Source organism: Chrysochloris asiatica, unplaced genomic scaffold (assembly GCF_000296735.1).
Source record: "Chrysochloris asiatica unplaced genomic scaffold, ChrAsi1.0 scaffold00138, whole genome shotgun sequence".
Lineage (NCBI taxonomy): Eukaryota > Metazoa > Chordata > Mammalia > Afrosoricida > Chrysochloridae > Chrysochloris > Chrysochloris asiatica.
This window is the reverse complement of record NW_006408656.1, coordinates 2,749,331-2,767,589: the sequence shown is the minus strand read 5'-3', so window position 1 is coordinate 2,767,589 and position 18,259 is coordinate 2,749,331. Positions and strand designations below refer to the sequence as shown.

At 49.6% G+C, this 18,259-nt stretch overlaps 2 protein-coding genes across 3 annotated transcripts in view; both read right to left on the bottom strand.

Annotated features, from left to right (window-relative positions):
* Positions 1 to 3,020, bottom strand: part of AAAS (achalasia, adrenocortical insufficiency, alacrimia) — a 16,753-nt gene extending 13,733 nt beyond the window's left edge. For both annotated transcript variants that reach the window (XM_006869966.1, XM_006869967.1), the window contains exons 1-2: positions 2,779 to 3,020; positions 1,872 to 1,999 (exon numbers count right to left, since the gene is read on the bottom strand). In XM_006869966.1, coding sequence (XP_006870028.1) covers positions 1,872 to 1,999; positions 2,779 to 2,901 — 251 coding nt within the window. In that variant the 5' untranslated portion in view covers positions 2,902 to 3,020. The remainder of the gene's footprint in view (positions 1 to 1,871; positions 2,000 to 2,778) is intronic.
* A 7,423-nt stretch (positions 3,021 to 10,443) lies between these two features.
* On the bottom strand, positions 10,444 to 16,760 carry SP7 (Sp7 transcription factor). The gene is made up of 2 exons (XM_006869965.1): positions 16,713 to 16,760; positions 10,444 to 11,742 (listed from the first exon to the last, which is right to left on the bottom strand). The coding sequence occupies exons 1-2, from the start codon at positions 16,731 to 16,733 to the stop codon at positions 10,471 to 10,473; spliced, it is 1,293 nt and encodes a 430-aa protein (XP_006870027.1). The 5' UTR covers positions 16,734 to 16,760; the 3' UTR covers positions 10,444 to 10,470.
* Positions 16,761 to 18,259: the final 1,499 nt, after the last annotated feature.

The window sequence follows — 18,259 nt, the reverse complement described above, 5'->3', positions numbered from 1 at the left end:
AGGATCGAACATTGTTTCGTTCTGCTGTGCATGGAGTCGCTATGAGTCGGTTCCGACTCGATGGCACCTGACAACAACAACAACAACAATGAAGGAGCTCTGGTAGCGTAGTGGTTACGAATCGTACTGCGAACCTTAAGGTCAGTGGTTCGAAACTACCAGTTGCTCCACGGAAGAAAGATGAGGCTTTCTACTCCCGTAAAGATTTACACCCTTGGAAACCCTGTACAGGGTCGCTATGGGTTGGAACTGACTCTACGGCACTTAACAACAACAACAACAATAGATATAGGAATCATCTTCATTTTTAGATGAGCAAACAAAGCATGAAGAAGTTAATTAATATGACCAAGGTGGCCCAGGGAGTAAGCAGCAGAGCCAGGATCCAATTCTTGTCTGTCTGTCTCAGAGATACATTCAAAACATCTGCTCCTAAATGAATGGCTGTTCTTCCAACTGACAAACCCAGAAAAGGTCTGGGGTGGGAAATGAAACTGGTTTTGCACATGCTGAATGTGTGAAGTCTGTGAAATATTCAATTAGGGATGTCTGTGAACACTCCAGAAGCATCAATCCTGGAAGAAAAGGCAGAACTTTAATAAAGAGGGCGAGGATAAAGCCTCGGGACATCAATGTTTAAGGAATTTCAGGAAGACAGGACAAAAAAGGGAGAAAAGGAACAGCCAGAAAAACAGATGGTGAGAAAGAGCCCACCATTTAACGGTTTTTAAGCAAAGGAGTACTGGTGTGGTTCTGTGGGTTAATGCACTGGACTGCAAAGTTGGTTTGAACCGCCAAGGTCAACGGTTCAAGCTCACCAGCTGCTCCTTGGAAATCCTATACAGGGTCACTATGGGTCAGAAGAGACTTAGCAGCACTTAACAACACAACAACAAAGACATGCAAATTAAACCGTTCTACAATACCAAGTATCACTGTTTGATAGTAAGTGTGGTGGCAAACAGGTACTCTCATACGCTGCTGATGGAACTGTGAATATGTACACAGCACCTCATAAAATTACAAATGAACATACTCTCTGAACAGTAACTCTATATCTAGGAATTCATCCTATAGATGATTATCATAATAGCTAACAATTAAAGGGATTAATTCAAGGGGGCTTCAAAAAGTTCATGAAAAAAATGTATTATTTTTAATTTCATTTTTTTCACGTATGTGCCAAGAACTGTTATCTAAGTGTTTTATGACTATTGTTATTAAGTGCCATCGAATTGGTTACAACTCATACCAACCCTGTATAGGGTTTCCAAGGAGCTGGTAGGTTTGACTTGCTGACCTTCTGGTTCGAAGTCCAATGCTTATCCTACAGTGCAATACCAGGAGTCCTTATAACTAGTAATTCACATTTAACCATCACTTGTAAGATAGGATCCAATTTACAGATGAGGAAACTGAGGGATAACATACGTTACAGGCTCAAAGTCACAGAACTAGAAAGTGGCAGAGCCAGGAAATAAACCCAGAAAATGGGACTCCACTCCCACATGTACAAAATGAATGACCTAGTATATGCAATTGTTCAGTGCAACTTTGTATCTAATCTAGCTGGGCTTTAGGTAAAGGTTCAGAATTGTTAAGAGACATGACATGGCAAGGAGCAGGTTTGTATGATCAAAACAGAAAGAATGAATGGCAAATCATTGGGAGGCCAAAGGAACTACTATTGGACTATCTTGAGTTTCATAATAAAGAGTGATCATTTGATATGATTAATGACATATGACTCTGGACAACAGAGTTGGAATAAAACAGTCATTTTTAAGTACAGTCCCAGGCAGACTGTACTTAAACCTCATTTCCCCTAGATCTTCAGACCCAAGCACAGATAACCCTTTGCCACGCCTCACCAAATGTTAATGCATCTCTTCCAGACTTGCTCTCGGTGGTGGATGAAGGCAGTTCTTGTGCCATGGTCCAGCCTCCCAGGAGTCTTCAGAGGGTCCTTAGCCAGGTGTAGGACAGGAAGATTGATCCACTACAAACCAGAAGTTAGGAGTATGACAGTGAATCAGTCTTATTCCCAGATCTCTGTTCAACTCCCTGCCATTTCCAACCCAGGGCTGGGCTAAGAGTTGTTGTTGTTGTTATGTGCCGTGGAGTCGGTTCCGACTCATAGTGACCCTGTACAGGGTTTCCGAGGCTGTAAATCTTTACGGGAGCAGAAAGCCTCATCTTTCTCCCGCGGAACAGCTGGTAGTTTCGAACTGCTGACCTTGCGGTTCGCAGCCCGATTCGTAACCACTATGCTACCAGAGCTCCTTAGGCCCCCAAAGACCTGTTTCCCATTTCCACAATTTTAACACTTGTTAAAGTGTTAAAGTTGTGGAAGTGGCAAAAAGGTCTTAGCTCTTTGTCACATAGCAAACATTCAATAAACGTAGGTTTCCCTATCCTTTCCTCTAAGGAACGTCACGGAAAAACACATCCCAAATTGTGCCTTCCGCAATTTTCCTAGATTGTCCCTAACTTTTCAGTACTGTCCCAGAACTCACCTTTTAGTTTCTCTACTTCTCTCCTGCACCCTCATTCTCTCCATCCCCCTAGGCCCTACACCACAATTCCTTAACATTCTCAATATCTCTCATCACCTAATCCCGCTCCTAGAACGCATGTCAGCCCCTTCAATTCTCTCACCTCAGCTAGGCTGTTTCCGATTCACAAGTTTTACCCACCCCACCCCACTATACTACCTCCATTCCCTCATCAATCTCCGTTCCCAAGTCGGTAGGATCCCTCCCTCCTCGCCCTGACCACCTGGCCCCGGAAGTCGGGAGGCGGGGTCTCATAGCTATTGCCCGTCACCAGCTCGTTATTGTGTTCATATAGGGTGACTTGACCCATGGGAGGCGGTGGAGGGAACAACCCCAAGGAGCACATCTTGCCACCCCCGGGAGCTCCGTAGTCAAGTTCCCGGTCCGCGCCGGCGCAAACTCAGGTCCTCCGACTCTTAGTTCCCGGGCTAGATTCGGATGCGAACGGGTAGCCGCATGGGACAACACCAAGCAAACATCCGCGGAAGTAGAGTTACATGGAAAGAAGAGCGCGTGCGCTGCTCCCGAGCGACTTCCGGAGCTTCCCCGCACGCTCCCTGTTGCTTGGAGTCAACCCCAGGTTAGAAGAGATTTAGTGGTTTATTTTGTTTTGTTTTTCTGTCAGACTACTGCTTTTCCCAGCTCCGAATTACTTAACACATTTTCCCACTCTTTCAATTCTCGGAAAACCCAACTTAAACGACAGTCATATAAATAAAATCTCCCAGCCTGTGAATTTAGAGGAAAATACAGGCAGCTGGCTGGAAAGCTGAAGGAAAAGCCTGCAGGAGGGGAGACATTTGGAAGGACACTGCTGCCCCTTCAGGAACCCAGGCCTCTCAGGGTCAGGGGTCCCGAAAGGGAAAATGTAAACAGACAGTTCTTGGGTATTATGGTGGTGGTAGTTGTTGTCAGTTTCTACTCATCGTAACATTATAACAGAACAAAGCGTTGCCCCAAATGTTCTCCAGTCCTGTGCCAACTTATTATAATTAGGCTTCTACTACGAGAGGTCTTGAAAAAGTTTATTGGAAAATGGAGTCAAAAGATAATGGATGGCGCTTCCTCAGAAGGTTGGAAATAGAAATACCTTATGATACAGCAATTCCTATACTTGGTATTTACTCACAAGAAATACGAGCCATAACACGAGTAGATACATGCACACCAATGTTCATAGAAGCACTATTTACAATAGCAAAAAGATGGAGATAGCCTAAGTGCCCATCAATTGAAGAATGGATAAACAAACTGTGGTACATATACACAATGGAATACTATGCTACCTTTAAGAACAACAAGGAAGCTGTAAGCTACCACAAAACATGGGTGAACTTTGAGGATGTTATGTTGAGTGAAATTAGTCACAAAAGGAGAAATACTGCATAGGACCACTATTGTAAAAGACTAAGAAAAGGAACCCATACTAAAAGGGAGTGGGGATTCTTTGCTGGTTACTGGGATGTGGTGAGTGGGGTGAGGGGAGGGAGGGGAAGATGGAGCACAGGGTAGGGAATAGGATAGTTTGGGTGCTAGGGTGGGGGGCAATACACAAGAATGGGGAGGGGAATGAAAGAACAAAGTGGACGGGAAAACAATTAGGCATGGGCTAAGAGGGACAGAGGTAAATAATGATGTATGCACAACCTTGAAGCAATAGGGCTCTGGGATACAGGGATTGAGACATGGTTGGAATGGGGAAAAGGGGGAACATAATGTTAAGATGCTTGGCTGTATTTTAAATCTGGGTTTTCTGGCATATTATAAAATAGACACTTGATGGGGAGAGAAAGAAATAGCCAGAAATACCACCAGAGAAAGCTTGTAAGTCCGTCTTCTGACTATAACTGATTGGAATACCTAAAATGGGGCTATAATGTGCCCAGTGAAGGAGGCTTTCTGTGGAGCCTCTGCATTACATAATACCATAGGTGGAGTCCTGAACCGCATCTTTTGAGGTGGGAAATTTCCACTTGAAAGGACAAGCAGACCAGCCTGGAGCAGCTAGAACAGAAGATACTTCTTGAAAGAAAGACCAACCAGAAAAATACAAAACAATAACGGCAATCCGGCATCCGATTGATTACTACAAGAACAAGCTAGTTGCTTTCCCAGGAGACATCAAGGCAAGTGGTTGAGTCCCCTCAGGGTAAACCCCCTTCCAAGACTAAGACTCAATGGGAAAACAAGAGCAGACATGCGCTCTGATTGGTGACTTCATTTGTCACCCATAAGGGGAAGTGAGGGAAAAACAGCAATGAAGCTGCGAGCTAAGCCCTACAATGTTCAGTAGACTCCTGTGAACCCTGGTGGAGACCTGGTTGGCCAGCAGTGTGGTAAGACCTGGGGACTTTTGGGTCCAGAGTCAGTGACATAGCCACAGAGGACTAGAGTGGAGAGTGAAGAGTCCAGCTGATAAGAAGAGAGGGCTTATGCATAAGAACACCTACATTTGCAGATAATACCCAGTTGACCTGGCTTCAATGACTGGATGATCAGAGCTCAATTAGAAGAGGAAAAAAAGAGTAACCCCCTACAATTTGATGAACTTGACCTACACCTATGGATGCAGTAGCTCAAAAGAGGATGTAAACTTTACAACGAGGATCATTCCCACCCCTTCAGTACACAGAGTAGACAGGGATGGGCAACTTGGACATTGGCTACCCAAAATGGGAGGGCTACAAAGGCAAGAAGTGACTGGCTTACAAGCTTTCAAGAGGGAGCCTAGATCCAGAGGGTGCGGAGGAAGGTAGAATCTCCACTGAGTAGTATCCAGTCTGTCTAGGCTAGGCGGGGCTGATGAAAGGAATGCAGATAGGTCTCTTGTGATACAATAGTGAATAATTGTAATCAGGACTGATTGTGAGAGTTGGAAATGTAAAAGTAGACGTTTTGTAGCAAAAGGAGGGGAGGTCCCTGGGACCATCAAGGGTGAAGAGTGGAGAGCGGGACCCTACCCAGAGGAGCAGTGATACTAGAGATGGAGCAGTTGGGGACTTTAGACCCAGAGAGGGAGAAAGGCTGTGTGCTGATGACCAGGGTGGGGGAGGAGGGGAGCAGGCTTGCAGGGTATACCCTTTGGTTGATTGATGATGCATGGAGGGAATTGTAACCATGGCAATGAAACGATATACTATAGGATTGAATGTAAACCTAATGTTCTCCCATGTAAACGATCACATAATTCACAATTTCCATGAATTTATTCAAAGCCTGTCGTAAAATCTTTACAACAGCCCCATGAGGTAGGTACTATCATTTTACCATGAAATAAATAAATAAATAAATAAATAAGAGAAATGTGAACTAGAAATACCAAAACCAAGCATTCTAACTTCAGAATAAGAGCGAGGTTGGTTTTATTCTCACTCCAAACGTTGGAACTAGCACTAGCATCTAATTCAGAAACAGTGTTCTTCTTCCTATTGCTGTGTGTCTTTGGAAACATCACTGAATTCTCTGAGCCTCTGTTTCCTTGTTTGCAAAGTAGCCTATTATTCCATATATAAAACAATGAAAGTGAAAGCGTTTAATATAAATCAACATAAAAATATAATTGAACAGAAGTCAGATTATTAGCCATCACTGCCATTAACTAGGTAACCTAGGGCACTGATTTGTAAATTTTACAAATGTTAATAAGCAATTCTAAAGGCTATGCTCTGGGGACACAGAAATATATAAGGCATAATACCCAAGAACTAGGGATTCTAGTTCTAGCATTTTTGAACCCCGAGTCTGCAGTTTCTTCCTAAAATTTCCCCCAGGAGTCATTCCTGGGCTGGAAAACAAATAGTTCCAGGAGGCCCCTCTGGAAATGCATTTTATCTGAGAGAAGGCCCAGTGAGTTACTCTAATGTGGTACTTTTCAATTATTAATGAACATATGAATCACCTGAATTTTTTTTGTTACATGAATATTCTGAGGTGGAGTTCAGGTTGCATTTCCAAAAAGCCCCCAGGTGATGCTGCACTAACTACATTTTGAGTATCACGCCGCCAACCCTTTCCCATTAGCCTTGTTGTGAAGTGCCCTCGAGTCGGTTCCACCTCATAGTGACCCTGTATAGGGTTTCCAGGGAGCAACTGGTGAGTTTGTACCTTCGACCTTGCAGTTCAAACAGCTTTGCAGTCTGGCGCATTAACCCACTAAGCCACACCAGGTCTCCATTAGCCTAGTATAACATAATTTGACAAATAGGTGCTCTGTTACCTGGGTAATTACAGAAAGCTTGAAGGGCATAGTGGGGGTAGTTTGAGGACTCTGCCTGGAACAGCTCTAGTTGAGAATAGAGAATGAGCAGGCTTGAAAGGAAAAAAAGGACATAAAGTTTCAAGTTTTTGTACCTTAATCATGGCACCGTCCAACCCTCGATATCCCAAGAAATTAACCATTCCTGCCTGCAGCTTTCACTACTATTCAATGAAGTCATGATTATCAGCCTTTAAGAGGTTATAATTATTGTCTGGTAGCGTAGTGTTTACGAATCGGGCTGTGAATGGCAAAGTCAGCAGTTCGAAACTACCAGCTGCTCCGCGGAAGAAAGATGAGGCTTTCTGCTCCTGCAAAGATTTATAGCCTTGGAAACTGTTCAGGGTCGCTATGGGTCGGAACCAACTCTGCGGCACTTAACAACAATAAAAATGATTGTTTAGAAGACTCACCCTGTGATGTGAATTGACAAGAAGGAACAGGGAGATGTGCCACCCTTCTCCACCCGGGCCTGGCACAAGGTCTGCTGTCCCCTCCCCCATTTGCTTATAACGGTTATTGAATGATTTTTACAATTTGCAAGTGGGCCTAGTGCGCAATATAGGCCAGTGCGCTCCTCACTAACTCCGCTAGGGGGTGCGGCGATCCAGGCGACACAACTAGTGTGACCCACCGCAGCCACGGCTTAGTGCGCTTTGCGGGCGGTCTCCTTTGGGGAGCCCCCTCTTACGACCTGGGCGGGAAGCCAAGACAACTAAAAAGAATCCCCACTTTGGGAGGTGGGAGACATCGCCTGAGCCTGGGTGCTTGGAGTTCGGCCCACGCCCTTTCCTCGACTAGCCGAAAGCCGGACGCACCGGCCCAGGGCTCGTAACCAAGCGCACAAGGCCCGCCCGGCCCTGTTTGTCCTGGCAGCGCGCCGCCGCTATTTGAGGCGGTTTTTATCTCCCAGAAACCAGAAAAACCCCAAGCGGAGTCTAGGAAAGATGAAAGGGGCCAAGTGGCTGGGGAGGGGAGGACCGCGAGGCTGCGGCGGGTAGGAGCTGGCACCGGACAGGCGGGGACCCGGAGGCGAAAGGGACAGGCCCTGGGGGGTCCCGAGGAGCCTGCCTCGCGGGGTGGAGGCGGGAGCCAAGAGATCCATTTCAGGCTTCTCTCTCAAACCAGTTCTAAAGCGGCCCCCCTGCCACTTATTCACTCGAGCCCCCTCTCACGAGTCTCTCTTCCGCCACAGCCCCCAGCCCACTAAAGTCCTAGGAACTTGGATTTCTTCAAAGTGCTTTTGAAGGTCCGCACCCTGCCGGAAGGCTGGATATTTCTCACCTGGGCGGGGGCGGAGTGACAGCGGGGTGAGGAGGGAACTAGTAACCAGAGCCTGTCTAGTTACCCTTCAAGGACTCCCCGACCCCTTCCCACCCGTTCCAACGCCGCCAACGCCTCTTGGGTCCCGCTACGTGGACCATCCGCTCGGAGTCGAACCCAGGCCGGGGTGGGAAGGCAAGAGCCCCTTCAACCCAGCGGGGGAGCTCTGGGGGGCGGCGACTGCACAAAGCCCTATTGTAGCTTAGGGATGGCCGCCGCCACAGAGTGGCTTTTGTTCCTCGGCTAACTCCGCGGCGGGCACGACTGATTGCCGGCCCCGGGCAGGGGGCGGATTACATGCCAGGCCGGGTTCGGGGGCCTGGAGCTGCATGACGGCCACACAGCAATCTATGCCCGGTCTGCGGTGCCAGCGCTCGGGCCGGGTCACTGCCCTGGCCAAGGTCAGTCGGTGCAGAGTCTGAGAAAGGGCCTAGGAAGAAACCACTCGATGCCTCCGCCTTCCCAGCTCTGCAGAGAGTAAAAAACTGAACTCGGCAGGAGGGCCTGGCCGATGAAATATTTTACAGAGGGCATAAATTGCAAAGTGCGCAACATCGGTGTTAAGGAAAAATCCTGTCTCCCACCCTTCACCATCCTGCTTCTTCCCCTTTTCTCAACAGTACAATATTTCAAATCAAATTTTTATTAAATTTAAAATTAAAAAAAGACTCCATGAGGGCATGATCCCGTCTCTTCCACAATATTACCCTCTCCCCAAGCTCCAGCGGCTTTTTTAACCCTTTAACTTGGGGCCTTGAGGGAGCAGGGGTTGGAAAAGGAGGATCCAGAGTCACAGGAAAGGCATTCAAAGGCACGAAGCGGCTTTAAAAGTCACTGGAGGTGGAGTTGGGAGCATCAGAAGTCCTAGATAGAGGGTCCTGTGGATACAACCCAAATCAACTTTGGGGACCTCTATCCTCCTAGCTCAATAATTTCTACTTTCTCGCTACTTCTAGCCACCAGGCCTTGCATATAGTGGTGTTGTTTGAGTCACTTTTGACCTATAGCGACCCTGTATAGGGTTTCCAAGGGAGGTTGGTAGGTTTGAACTGCCAACCTTGTGGTTAGCAGTCATGTGCTGATTCTACAGCGCCACACCAGGCCTCCACAGAGTAGGCACTCAATAAATGCTTGAAATCTGGTCCCAGAGAAAGGTTTCCCTACCCATTCTTCACCTCCAAACCGATGTCCTCCTACTGTTAGGTGGGCTTTAGCAAGAGAGCAGGTCTAAAATGGAAGCCTCAAGCTCTCTATAACCATGGCAACAGGGGTTAGCTTGATGGGTAATGGTGTCTGAATAACAGTGGGAAGACCCTGCTCTGGGAGGGAGCTGGGGTAAATTCCACTCCTTCTCCCCTCCTTAGGACTTGAGGTTTCACAGCTTCTGACTGGGGTTGGGGATATTAGGGATCCTCTAATTGAGGGATACCCCATCAACCCTTTAATATAGATCTATTAGCAGACTCCATTAAAAGAGAAACCCCATTAACTGAGACCCTGATTATAAAAATGCTATTAACAAGATCTCCACTACAGAGATGCATTTGGCTAGAATTTCCTTAGCAGAAATAGACCCCCTTCCCTCCCCAGTTCACTCTACCTGACCAGTCATCATAACTTACATAAATAGAATTATTATTATTACTATTCATTACTCTTGGTACATAGGGGTTAAATACACAGGCCTAGGGGCAGCCTCCCTGACCCTGGGGTCACCCATCTTTGGGATCTGATCCCCACTGGTCTGCCCCCAATCTTGGCACCTTGCTCCCTGCCAGGTCACTAACCCCAGTCCCCCTAACTCTGGTCCCTAATGAAGGGGCCACCAGGGGGCAATAAATTATCATCATCATCCTCATTGTGTTTGTAGAAAGGAAGAAAGCTCTGGAGAATGGAAAACAGTGGAGTAAGATGTAGAGAGACTGGAGCCTGGAAGCTGAGGAATGGGAATAAATAACCTTGGGGAGCAGAAAAGATGCATGGCAAGAGTTAGTCAGATGGAGAAATCATGAGTTGGGAGCCCAAATGAAGGAAAAGCACCCGTGGTGTGGCAAGGGCAGAGAGAGAAAAACTGTGAGCCCCCCCCCCCCCACCCATGAGGGAAGAGTGCAGGAAGCAGGCACAAGATGAGAAGGCCTGAGATGAGAGTTTGTTGAAGGGAGGAGGTGAGATGAAGTGGCATGCAAGGGGAGATATTGGAGCTCAGAATGGCCAGTGGAGAGATGGAGAAAGTCCCAAGGGGTAGCATGCAGTGGACAAAAGGGTAAGAGGCTAGCAGTGGTCTGCAGCCAGGAGAGACTGGCGAGACAGCCCTGAGATGGAGACCTTCCAGTCAGCTCAGATCTCCAGCAGATTGCTCTGCTCAGGGCTGCCTGCAGGGGCTTTCTCTGGGGGTGTGGGTGAAGTAGAAGGTCTGGGGGTCTGACTGGCCTCCTCCTCCCCCGTGCTGCGGGTCTCCCCCAGATCCTTGGGGCCGCTGGGAGGGGGGCCAGGGCCCGGCTCTCCATGGGTGCGCTGATGTTTGCTTAGGTGGTCGCTCCGTGTAAAGCGCTTGGAGCAGAGCAGGCAGGTGAACTTCTTCTCCCGGGTGTGAGTGCGTACGTGGCGCTCCAGCTCATCTGAACGAGTGAACCTTTTGCCGCAGAAGAGCCAGTTGCAGACGAAGGGCCTCTCACCAGTATGCCAGCGCAAGTGGGCCTTCAGGTGCGAGGCCTTGCCATACACTTTGCCACAACCAGGGATATGGCAGCTGTGGATGGGCTTCTTCCTCAGCCCAGCCGCAGCTGCCCCCAGCCGTTCTAGCTCTTGGCAATTGGGGCAGTCACAGGAGGAGCGCCCTGCCCCACTGCCCCCATATCCACTGCCCCCCGTGCCTGCACCTCTTGGGGGTTTGGCTCCACCACTCCCCTCCAACTGCCCACTATTGCCCACTGCCTTGGGTTTATAGACGTCTTGAGGCAGGACATGCTGAGGCCCTGGTTGCAGAAGATGGGGAGCTGGGTAAGGTGCTGGATTAAGGGGGGCAAAGTCAGATGGGTAGGTCGGAAGCTGGGGATTCAGTGGAGGCTGAGTAGGGCCCGTGGGCAATGTCCCTTGCAGCCCATCACCCTGACCCTGACCACCACCTAGCCAGTTGCCTCCAGGGTGCATGTCCCACCAAGGGGTGGGAGGATTGCCTGGGCCTGGAGAGATGCCTGCGTGGATGCCCGCCTTGTACCAGGAGCCGTAGGGGTGTGCCATGTCCAGGGAGGTGTAGACACTGGGTAGACAGTCAGAAGAGCTGTGCCCTTTGGGCACTAGTAGCCCAGGGTCCTGGGTGCCTGTAGGCCCAGGAAATGAGTGGGAAAAGGGAGGGTAGTCATTTGCATAGCCAGAGGTGGTTGCTGGAGGACTGCCTGCAGGTGAAAGGAGCCCATTGGTACTTGAAAAAGGGGCTGGATAGGCATCCCCCATGGTTTTGGGGGCCAAAAGGTCACTGCCCACAGAGTATGGCTTCTTTGCTCCTACTTTGCCCAGTGTTGTTGAGTCCCGCAGAGGGCTGGAGCCACCAAATTTGCTGCAAGCTGCTGTCAGCATAGCCAGGGGACTGGAGCCATAGTGAGCTTCCTCCTGTGGGGAAAAGGGACCAACACTTAGGAGAAGAGGTACAGAATAATGGGCAAGGCTCTGGGGCCCAGCCCTGTTGTTGCTGTTAAGTGCCGTCGAGTCAGTTCCGACACATAGCAACCCTGTGTAGGGTTTTTTCCAAGAAGTAGCTGATGGGTTTGAACCACTGACCTGGAGGTTAGCAGTCCAGTGCTTATCCTACAGCACCACACCAAGACTACCCTAGACACATGGAAAACAGATAAGAGGGTTCAGGGAAGAGTTGAGAGTCTGGAAAATTAGAAGTAAGAGAAATCAGTGAGAACCAGGGCAGATCCAGGATGGAGTCATGGAAGGAGAGCAGAGGTCCAGGTCTGCAACTCAGTCCCCACCGGAGGAGGCATGAAGCAGAGGTCATTGCTGGGGTTACCCAGGGTGTGCACGGCGGCTCCTAGGAACGGGAGACAGTTCTTAATAGCTATGAAAAACGCCAGAAAAGAGATATTGCCTGGGTGAGGTAAGAATAAGAGATCCTGACCCCTGGAAGTGGTTTTAGGCTAGAAGTCACCGTCACCTGCAGGGACTTGGAAAGGAAAGTTGGTACTCATGAGGTGACAGTAAAGTATTAGAGCACTGGAATTTGCCCCTATCCCAGATCTTCCTGATTTCATCCGAGATTGTACTTCCAGTCTCTACTTCGCCCCTGACTGAAGTGGCCTGGTCTCCCTGAAGTCAGTCTTTATGTCCCTGGTAAGGAATCTCTTGGCAGGAACTCTGGGGCAATGACAGGTATACTGGGGCATTGAGAGGAAACAGGGCTATCGCCAAACCAGGACTGTGGCTGAGGCAAGAATGTCTTTCAAGCAGGCAGTGGTCACCTCCTGCTTTATGGCACCAGCTGGTACCTCTTGGGGAGTGTGGCAAGGGCCTCAGGTCCCTCCTAGGCTCTCAGCTGCCTCATAGCCACACATATTCATGCCTCAGTGTCCCCTAACATGCAGTCCATGAAGTTCATCTCTTCACCCATCTAGCATAGTGAGTAAAAGTATGTGTTTGCAGAACAAACATGGGGTCTTTTAGAAACACAGATAGTCTTTTAATGCCTGCCAAGCTGCTGCTACCAAGGAAGAAGTGGATCAAACCACTCTCAAGATCAGCTTGGGTCAGCTTCAGGACTTCCCAAGAGGAGACGCCCTCTCTGGCACAGATAGGCAGCCATTACTTGGAACTGCTCCCTGCCCAAATATGCCTTCAAAAGCTGACCATGTGCAGTTTCCTGGCTAAAAACAAAACAAATTTAAAATCCCTTGCTATCGAATCTATTCTGATTCACGGTGACCCTATGAGTAGAACTGAATAGAACTGAACTCCATATGATTTTCTTGGCTATAATCTTTATAGAAGCAAATTGCCACACCTTTTTTCCGCAAACACTGTTGGGTGGGTTTGAAGACTCAGTCTCTCAATTAGTAGTCAAGCACAAACCATTTGTGCCACCCAGATACTTTGGTGCCTTCCCAGTGACACTGAGAAAGAACCCAATAATCTAGAGCACAATTCTCAGCCCTAAACCTGGTAGCTCCTAGCATTGGGGATGTGCATGTGTGTAATTTCAATCTTAGAGAAAGGTCTTGGGATCTTAAGGTTGCAGTGAGAGGTGTGTGCATTGCTCTACAGTACATCCCCTCACCCCAATTACCTCTCTCTGAGGTCCTGCTGGCTCCATGGGCTTGCAAATTTAAGATGCCAAAAGCTTCCTCAAATCTGGCCACAGTAAACCCTCAGGGTCCCTCCCAGAGTTTCCCTGGAGTCTCTGATCTTCCAAGCAGAAGATAGGCTAAGGCAGGGTAGCTGGCAGGGCAGGAGTCACCTCCTAGCAGAAAGACATAGAAACATGGAGTTTGAAAGAGAGTGGCAGAGACCCAGACACAGGAGAGCAATGGACCCTGAACAGGTCAGAAATAGACAAAAAAACAAAACAAAAAAACCCATGGAGATGGGGAAAGGGGAGTAGAGAGTGAAACTGACATTAAAAGACTGAAAAGGCCAGGGACCCAAAAGAGCATAAAAGACAAAAGGGGAAGGAGAGCGAGGAAAGCAGAAGCAGCGCTGACAGAAGCAACTGGAACAGGAAAGCTAAGGAAAACAGAGGGTGGGAAAGGAGGGGGAAACTAGGAAAAGGGAGGAAGAGAGCAAACTTCCTACCTAAGAGAAAACCACTGTGATGCTCGGCCCCAGAAAACCCCCAGACCAGGCCACTCCTCCCTCCTTTTCCCCCCTGACCGACCCCTCCTCCTCTGCTCAGCCCAGCCCGGCTCCGGCTCCGTTGGTTTCCCTGCGGTCGGTTTATTTTTAAAAACGCCGACGCCGTCCCCCCTGCCTGGCCCTCACACTGTGGCCACAGGGGCCTCAGCCAAGCCCAGGGACCCCACCCAGCTGTGGGGAGAGAGGAGGGGTGATAGAAGACAGCCAGCCCCAGACCAGTAGGAGACCCCAGCCCGTGGGAGGAAGGCCTGCAGGACCCCTGAGGGCAGGCAAGAGGAAGCAAGGAACTAGACCCACTCTTGGGGCTATTCTGGAAGTCAAAGGGCTAAAAAACTGGACACAGGGCTAAGTTTCACTACAGCCTCAGTTTCCTTCTCTTGCTGATTGCTCTTGCCTGAGAATTGGACAGGACGTCTTAGTTAAGAGTTCGGAGTGTGCTCTCCCATACCTGATAGAATGTATTACCTTTACAGGACAGGGGAGATTGGCCTTTCAGGGGGATTCTTTGGAGAAAGAACAAGATAGGAAGCTAAGAGATTCCAGCCCTTTCATCCAGATGAGAAGCAGAGGAAGAGGGTCCTCTCTTTCCAGTGAGTCTAGGTACCCAGCTTGACCTCTCACTGGAAAAGCTCTCCACGCATCAGAGAGCTAGCTAGCAGGATATAGGTTTGGAGCACCCCAGTTCCTAGCTTCTAGTTCTCATCTTTCTTAGCCTCCTCTCAAGTTTCTTAGCTCTCTAAGCTTTCCAATTCTCGGTTCCACCTAGCTCCTCACTTCTCCCTCCTCCCTACTAGCTACCTACCCTCAGGTAACAACTGGTCCCCTTTCTGAGCCCAAAGTTCTGCTCACTGCCAGAGAGCTTGCCCATTACCAGACAGAGGGATTTCTATTGGTGATAATAGAAATGATTGAAGGCCAGGTCTCTGAAAGCTAAATGAAAGAGATGGGGGTACTAGAGTAATTTTGTGTTGGGGGCTCACAGGGAGTGAGGGGAGATGTAAGGCCTGTTTTCTTCACACACTCATGTCTTTCCAGCAGGTCCCTGGACCAGCCCCTCCCCCAGACACCAGTGCCACGTTGGCAACTTTGGCATGATACACACTCCCACTGACAATTGCCCCTGCCCTGGAAGGACCCAGGATTTTCATGCACCTTTTCCTCCAGCTTCCTCAGGACAACAGTGTTTCAATGATAATTCAATATAGTAGTCACTGGGAAGATGGCAAGGTGGGCAATCTGCCCCCATTGTTGCTTAGGCTGGAGTACAATACCTGGAAAACCTGACTGGATAGAGTAATGACAAGAAGCATGGTACCCACCCTATTGCCTTGCATGGCATTCCCTCAAACTCAATCACAAACTCCCTCTCACAGCCCTACAAAAACACCATTCCTCTTTTAGACTAGCGGACACTCAGCTCAGCTTACACAGGTATACCAGTGCACTCAGAAAGGCAGCTGCATACAGATGCGTTCCTTTACATTCTCACACATCCACTCAGTCCAATGAACATAGGAGATCAAAGATTCTCACTCCAATTCAGAGACACTTTCTTCTACAGGTGAATGAGTCTGCTTCCTGTTTGGCCTATCACCCCTAGAACCTAAGCTAAGGTACTGGGGGCAGAGATGGGGGATTAGAAGACCTCAAGAGTGGGAAAGTTTCAAGGTTACTGAAGGGGGCTGGTATTCAGGAATGGCTCTTGGCCCCAAATTCCTGCAGGGGGACCTAGAAAGCAGGACAGAGATGAAGGCAGAGAAACAGAGTCAGTGAGCCAGAAGGAGGGAAACCTCAGGACATTAAAATTGGCTGGAGTTCTCAAGTCCCAGTAGGATGCTGCTCTACAGGCTTCCTCTAGTTCTGCACCATGGGCCCCCCAGAAACCCTGGTAGTCGGTGATTTCTCAGGAATCCGAACCCTTACCCCATCTGGTACACCAGTGCCCTCCATCCCAAGCACCACTGGCCAGGGATGCTGGGGTCCCAGCCTAGAGGGGAAGTGGCCCAGCCCGCCCTGGAGCCTCCCACTCCCAAAATAGAGCTGAGTTTGTCTTTGGCTGAAAACTAAATATTTGTGAGCCGGGCAGGCGGCCTCAGACCCTGTCCCTCCCCATTGGTTCCCTCTCAGGTCTGGGCTCAGTTCCCCTGGTCAGCCTCCCCACATGCACAGGACTGCCCTTCTTCCATCTCTCAGAGCCCACCTCCTCTCCTACACACACAGCCCAGAGGCCCGGCCCCCTGCCCACACAGAGATGAGACAAGATGCTGCTAAGACTAGGAGTCCCAGGAGATGGCACCCCAAAAAAACTAGTCACTATATGCACCCAACCAGTCCGTTCTGCCCTCTGTCTCTTCCCCTGTCTACTTCCAACTCATCTGTCTCCCACCCCTCTCTCCCTACATCCCTTCTCTTCTCCCTCCTTTCTCCATCCTTTTCTCACTCCTTAGAGTTGGAGTGCTGGTCTGACCCTAGGGTACATGCCTTCTTCTGACATAGTCTCTGCTCACCTCCTTTTGACTGCTTGCTCTCTGACCCCTGGTCCTGCTCTCTCCTCCCCCTTCTCCAGTCCTCTGCTCTCCCCTCCTCTGAACCCACTCCTCTCTCCTCATCAAAGTTACCCCTGGAAGTGACAGACAGCAACTGTCTGTGTGAGTTGGGGGTTGAGCAAGCAGGGATTAAAGTCCTTAAGACTGTGGCTGGTTTCCTGGTGGGGAGGAAGGGGCAGTTACCTCAAGCAGGGAGGATGCCATCCTGAGGCTGGGGAACGGGTTCCAAGGAGCCAGGCAGATGGAGAGAGCTGAGCCGGAGAGAGAGGGAGAGGGAGGGAGAATAGGAGAATGGGAGAGAAGAGATCTAAAGTTAGAAGGGACTGGGGGGTGGGGATGGGTGGGGGGGGACTGCTCTCTGTCTGTAGGGATCCACCCTCTAATTACAGCTTTCCCAGCAGAGAAGGCTCCGGATCCAATGAGGAGGGCGAGAGAGGAAGGCAGAGGGTCCAAATTTCCTGCTCCATTTGCTGAGCTCCCCAAAGAAGGGATCTGGGAGGGAGAGGAGAAAAGGGGGCACCCAGGGAAGGGATGGGAGACCAGAAGGGGGAAGAGGAACATGGACAAGTTGCCAGGGTTTCTTTAGAGGGTACTGAGAGGGGACAGGTTAAAGGAAGGGTGGGCCCAGGTGTCCTGCATCCCCCCAGCACTCCCATAGTCATCTGTGGTATCATGTACCTGGGGAGAGTATGGGACTGGGTGTCCTGGATCTCTCCTCTCTGGAGGTCTGGCAGCGAGGGTGCAGGCAAGGAGTGACCTGTGGGTCTCAGTCCCAGGATGGATCTGCTCCTCTCCCAGGACAGCTCCACTCCTGTTCCCACGCAGGCTCCGATTCTAAGATCCCTGCTCTGACTCCAGAGTCCTTGCCGTGCTTGTTTGCTGTTGCTGCTGCTGCAGAGGCTGCTACCGCCGCTGCCGCTGCTGCCGCTGCTGAGGAAAGGAACAGGAGGGAAAAGGAACAAACCCCAAACCACTAATTAGAGATCCAGGGGGGGGGATGGGGGATTGGGGACAACACTCACACAGAGAGACTGGAACACACTGACATACACACTCATGGACAAACACAGGGATGACACACATACATGCACACACGCACAGCACTACCCACACGGGTCCAACCACTGTCATGAATGAACACAGACAAACTCACTCAAATGAACACAGTGACACAGCTGGAGGCACACACACACACTCAAGTTGGCCACAGAGATGCTGACTTCCCCAGTCATCCACCCCTTGATAAGAAGAGCTGTGTGTGTGTGTGTGTGTATGTGTGTGTGTGTGTGTGTGTGTGTGTATTGTGAGAGAGAAAGAGCGTGAGCGTTTGTGCGTGTGCTGTGTGGAGTGGTGACTTCTGCTGCCCAGATTCTCAGGGTCACTGAGGTAGAGTCCAGAGCAAGGCCTGAAGGGAATGGGGGGAGGCTTGGATCAGTCTTGGGGATTCCCCAATTTTCTTCCCAAAGCCTCAGTTTCACAGCTGGGAAGTAACATCTAGATCTACCTCACTTTGTGGGGCAGAACCTGGATCTTTTGATACCAAGAACATTTAAGACCGGCAGGAAGAATGAGGGTAAGGGTAGAAGGTAGCTGGATCAATTCATTCATGCCTGGGCCTAGCGCCTTGGATCAATCCCACCACCATCACCAAGAAGAAAGAAGAATCCTACTCTCCATCATTCCTTGCTAAATATTATGCCTGGACTCCTCTTGGCCACTGATCTAATAAT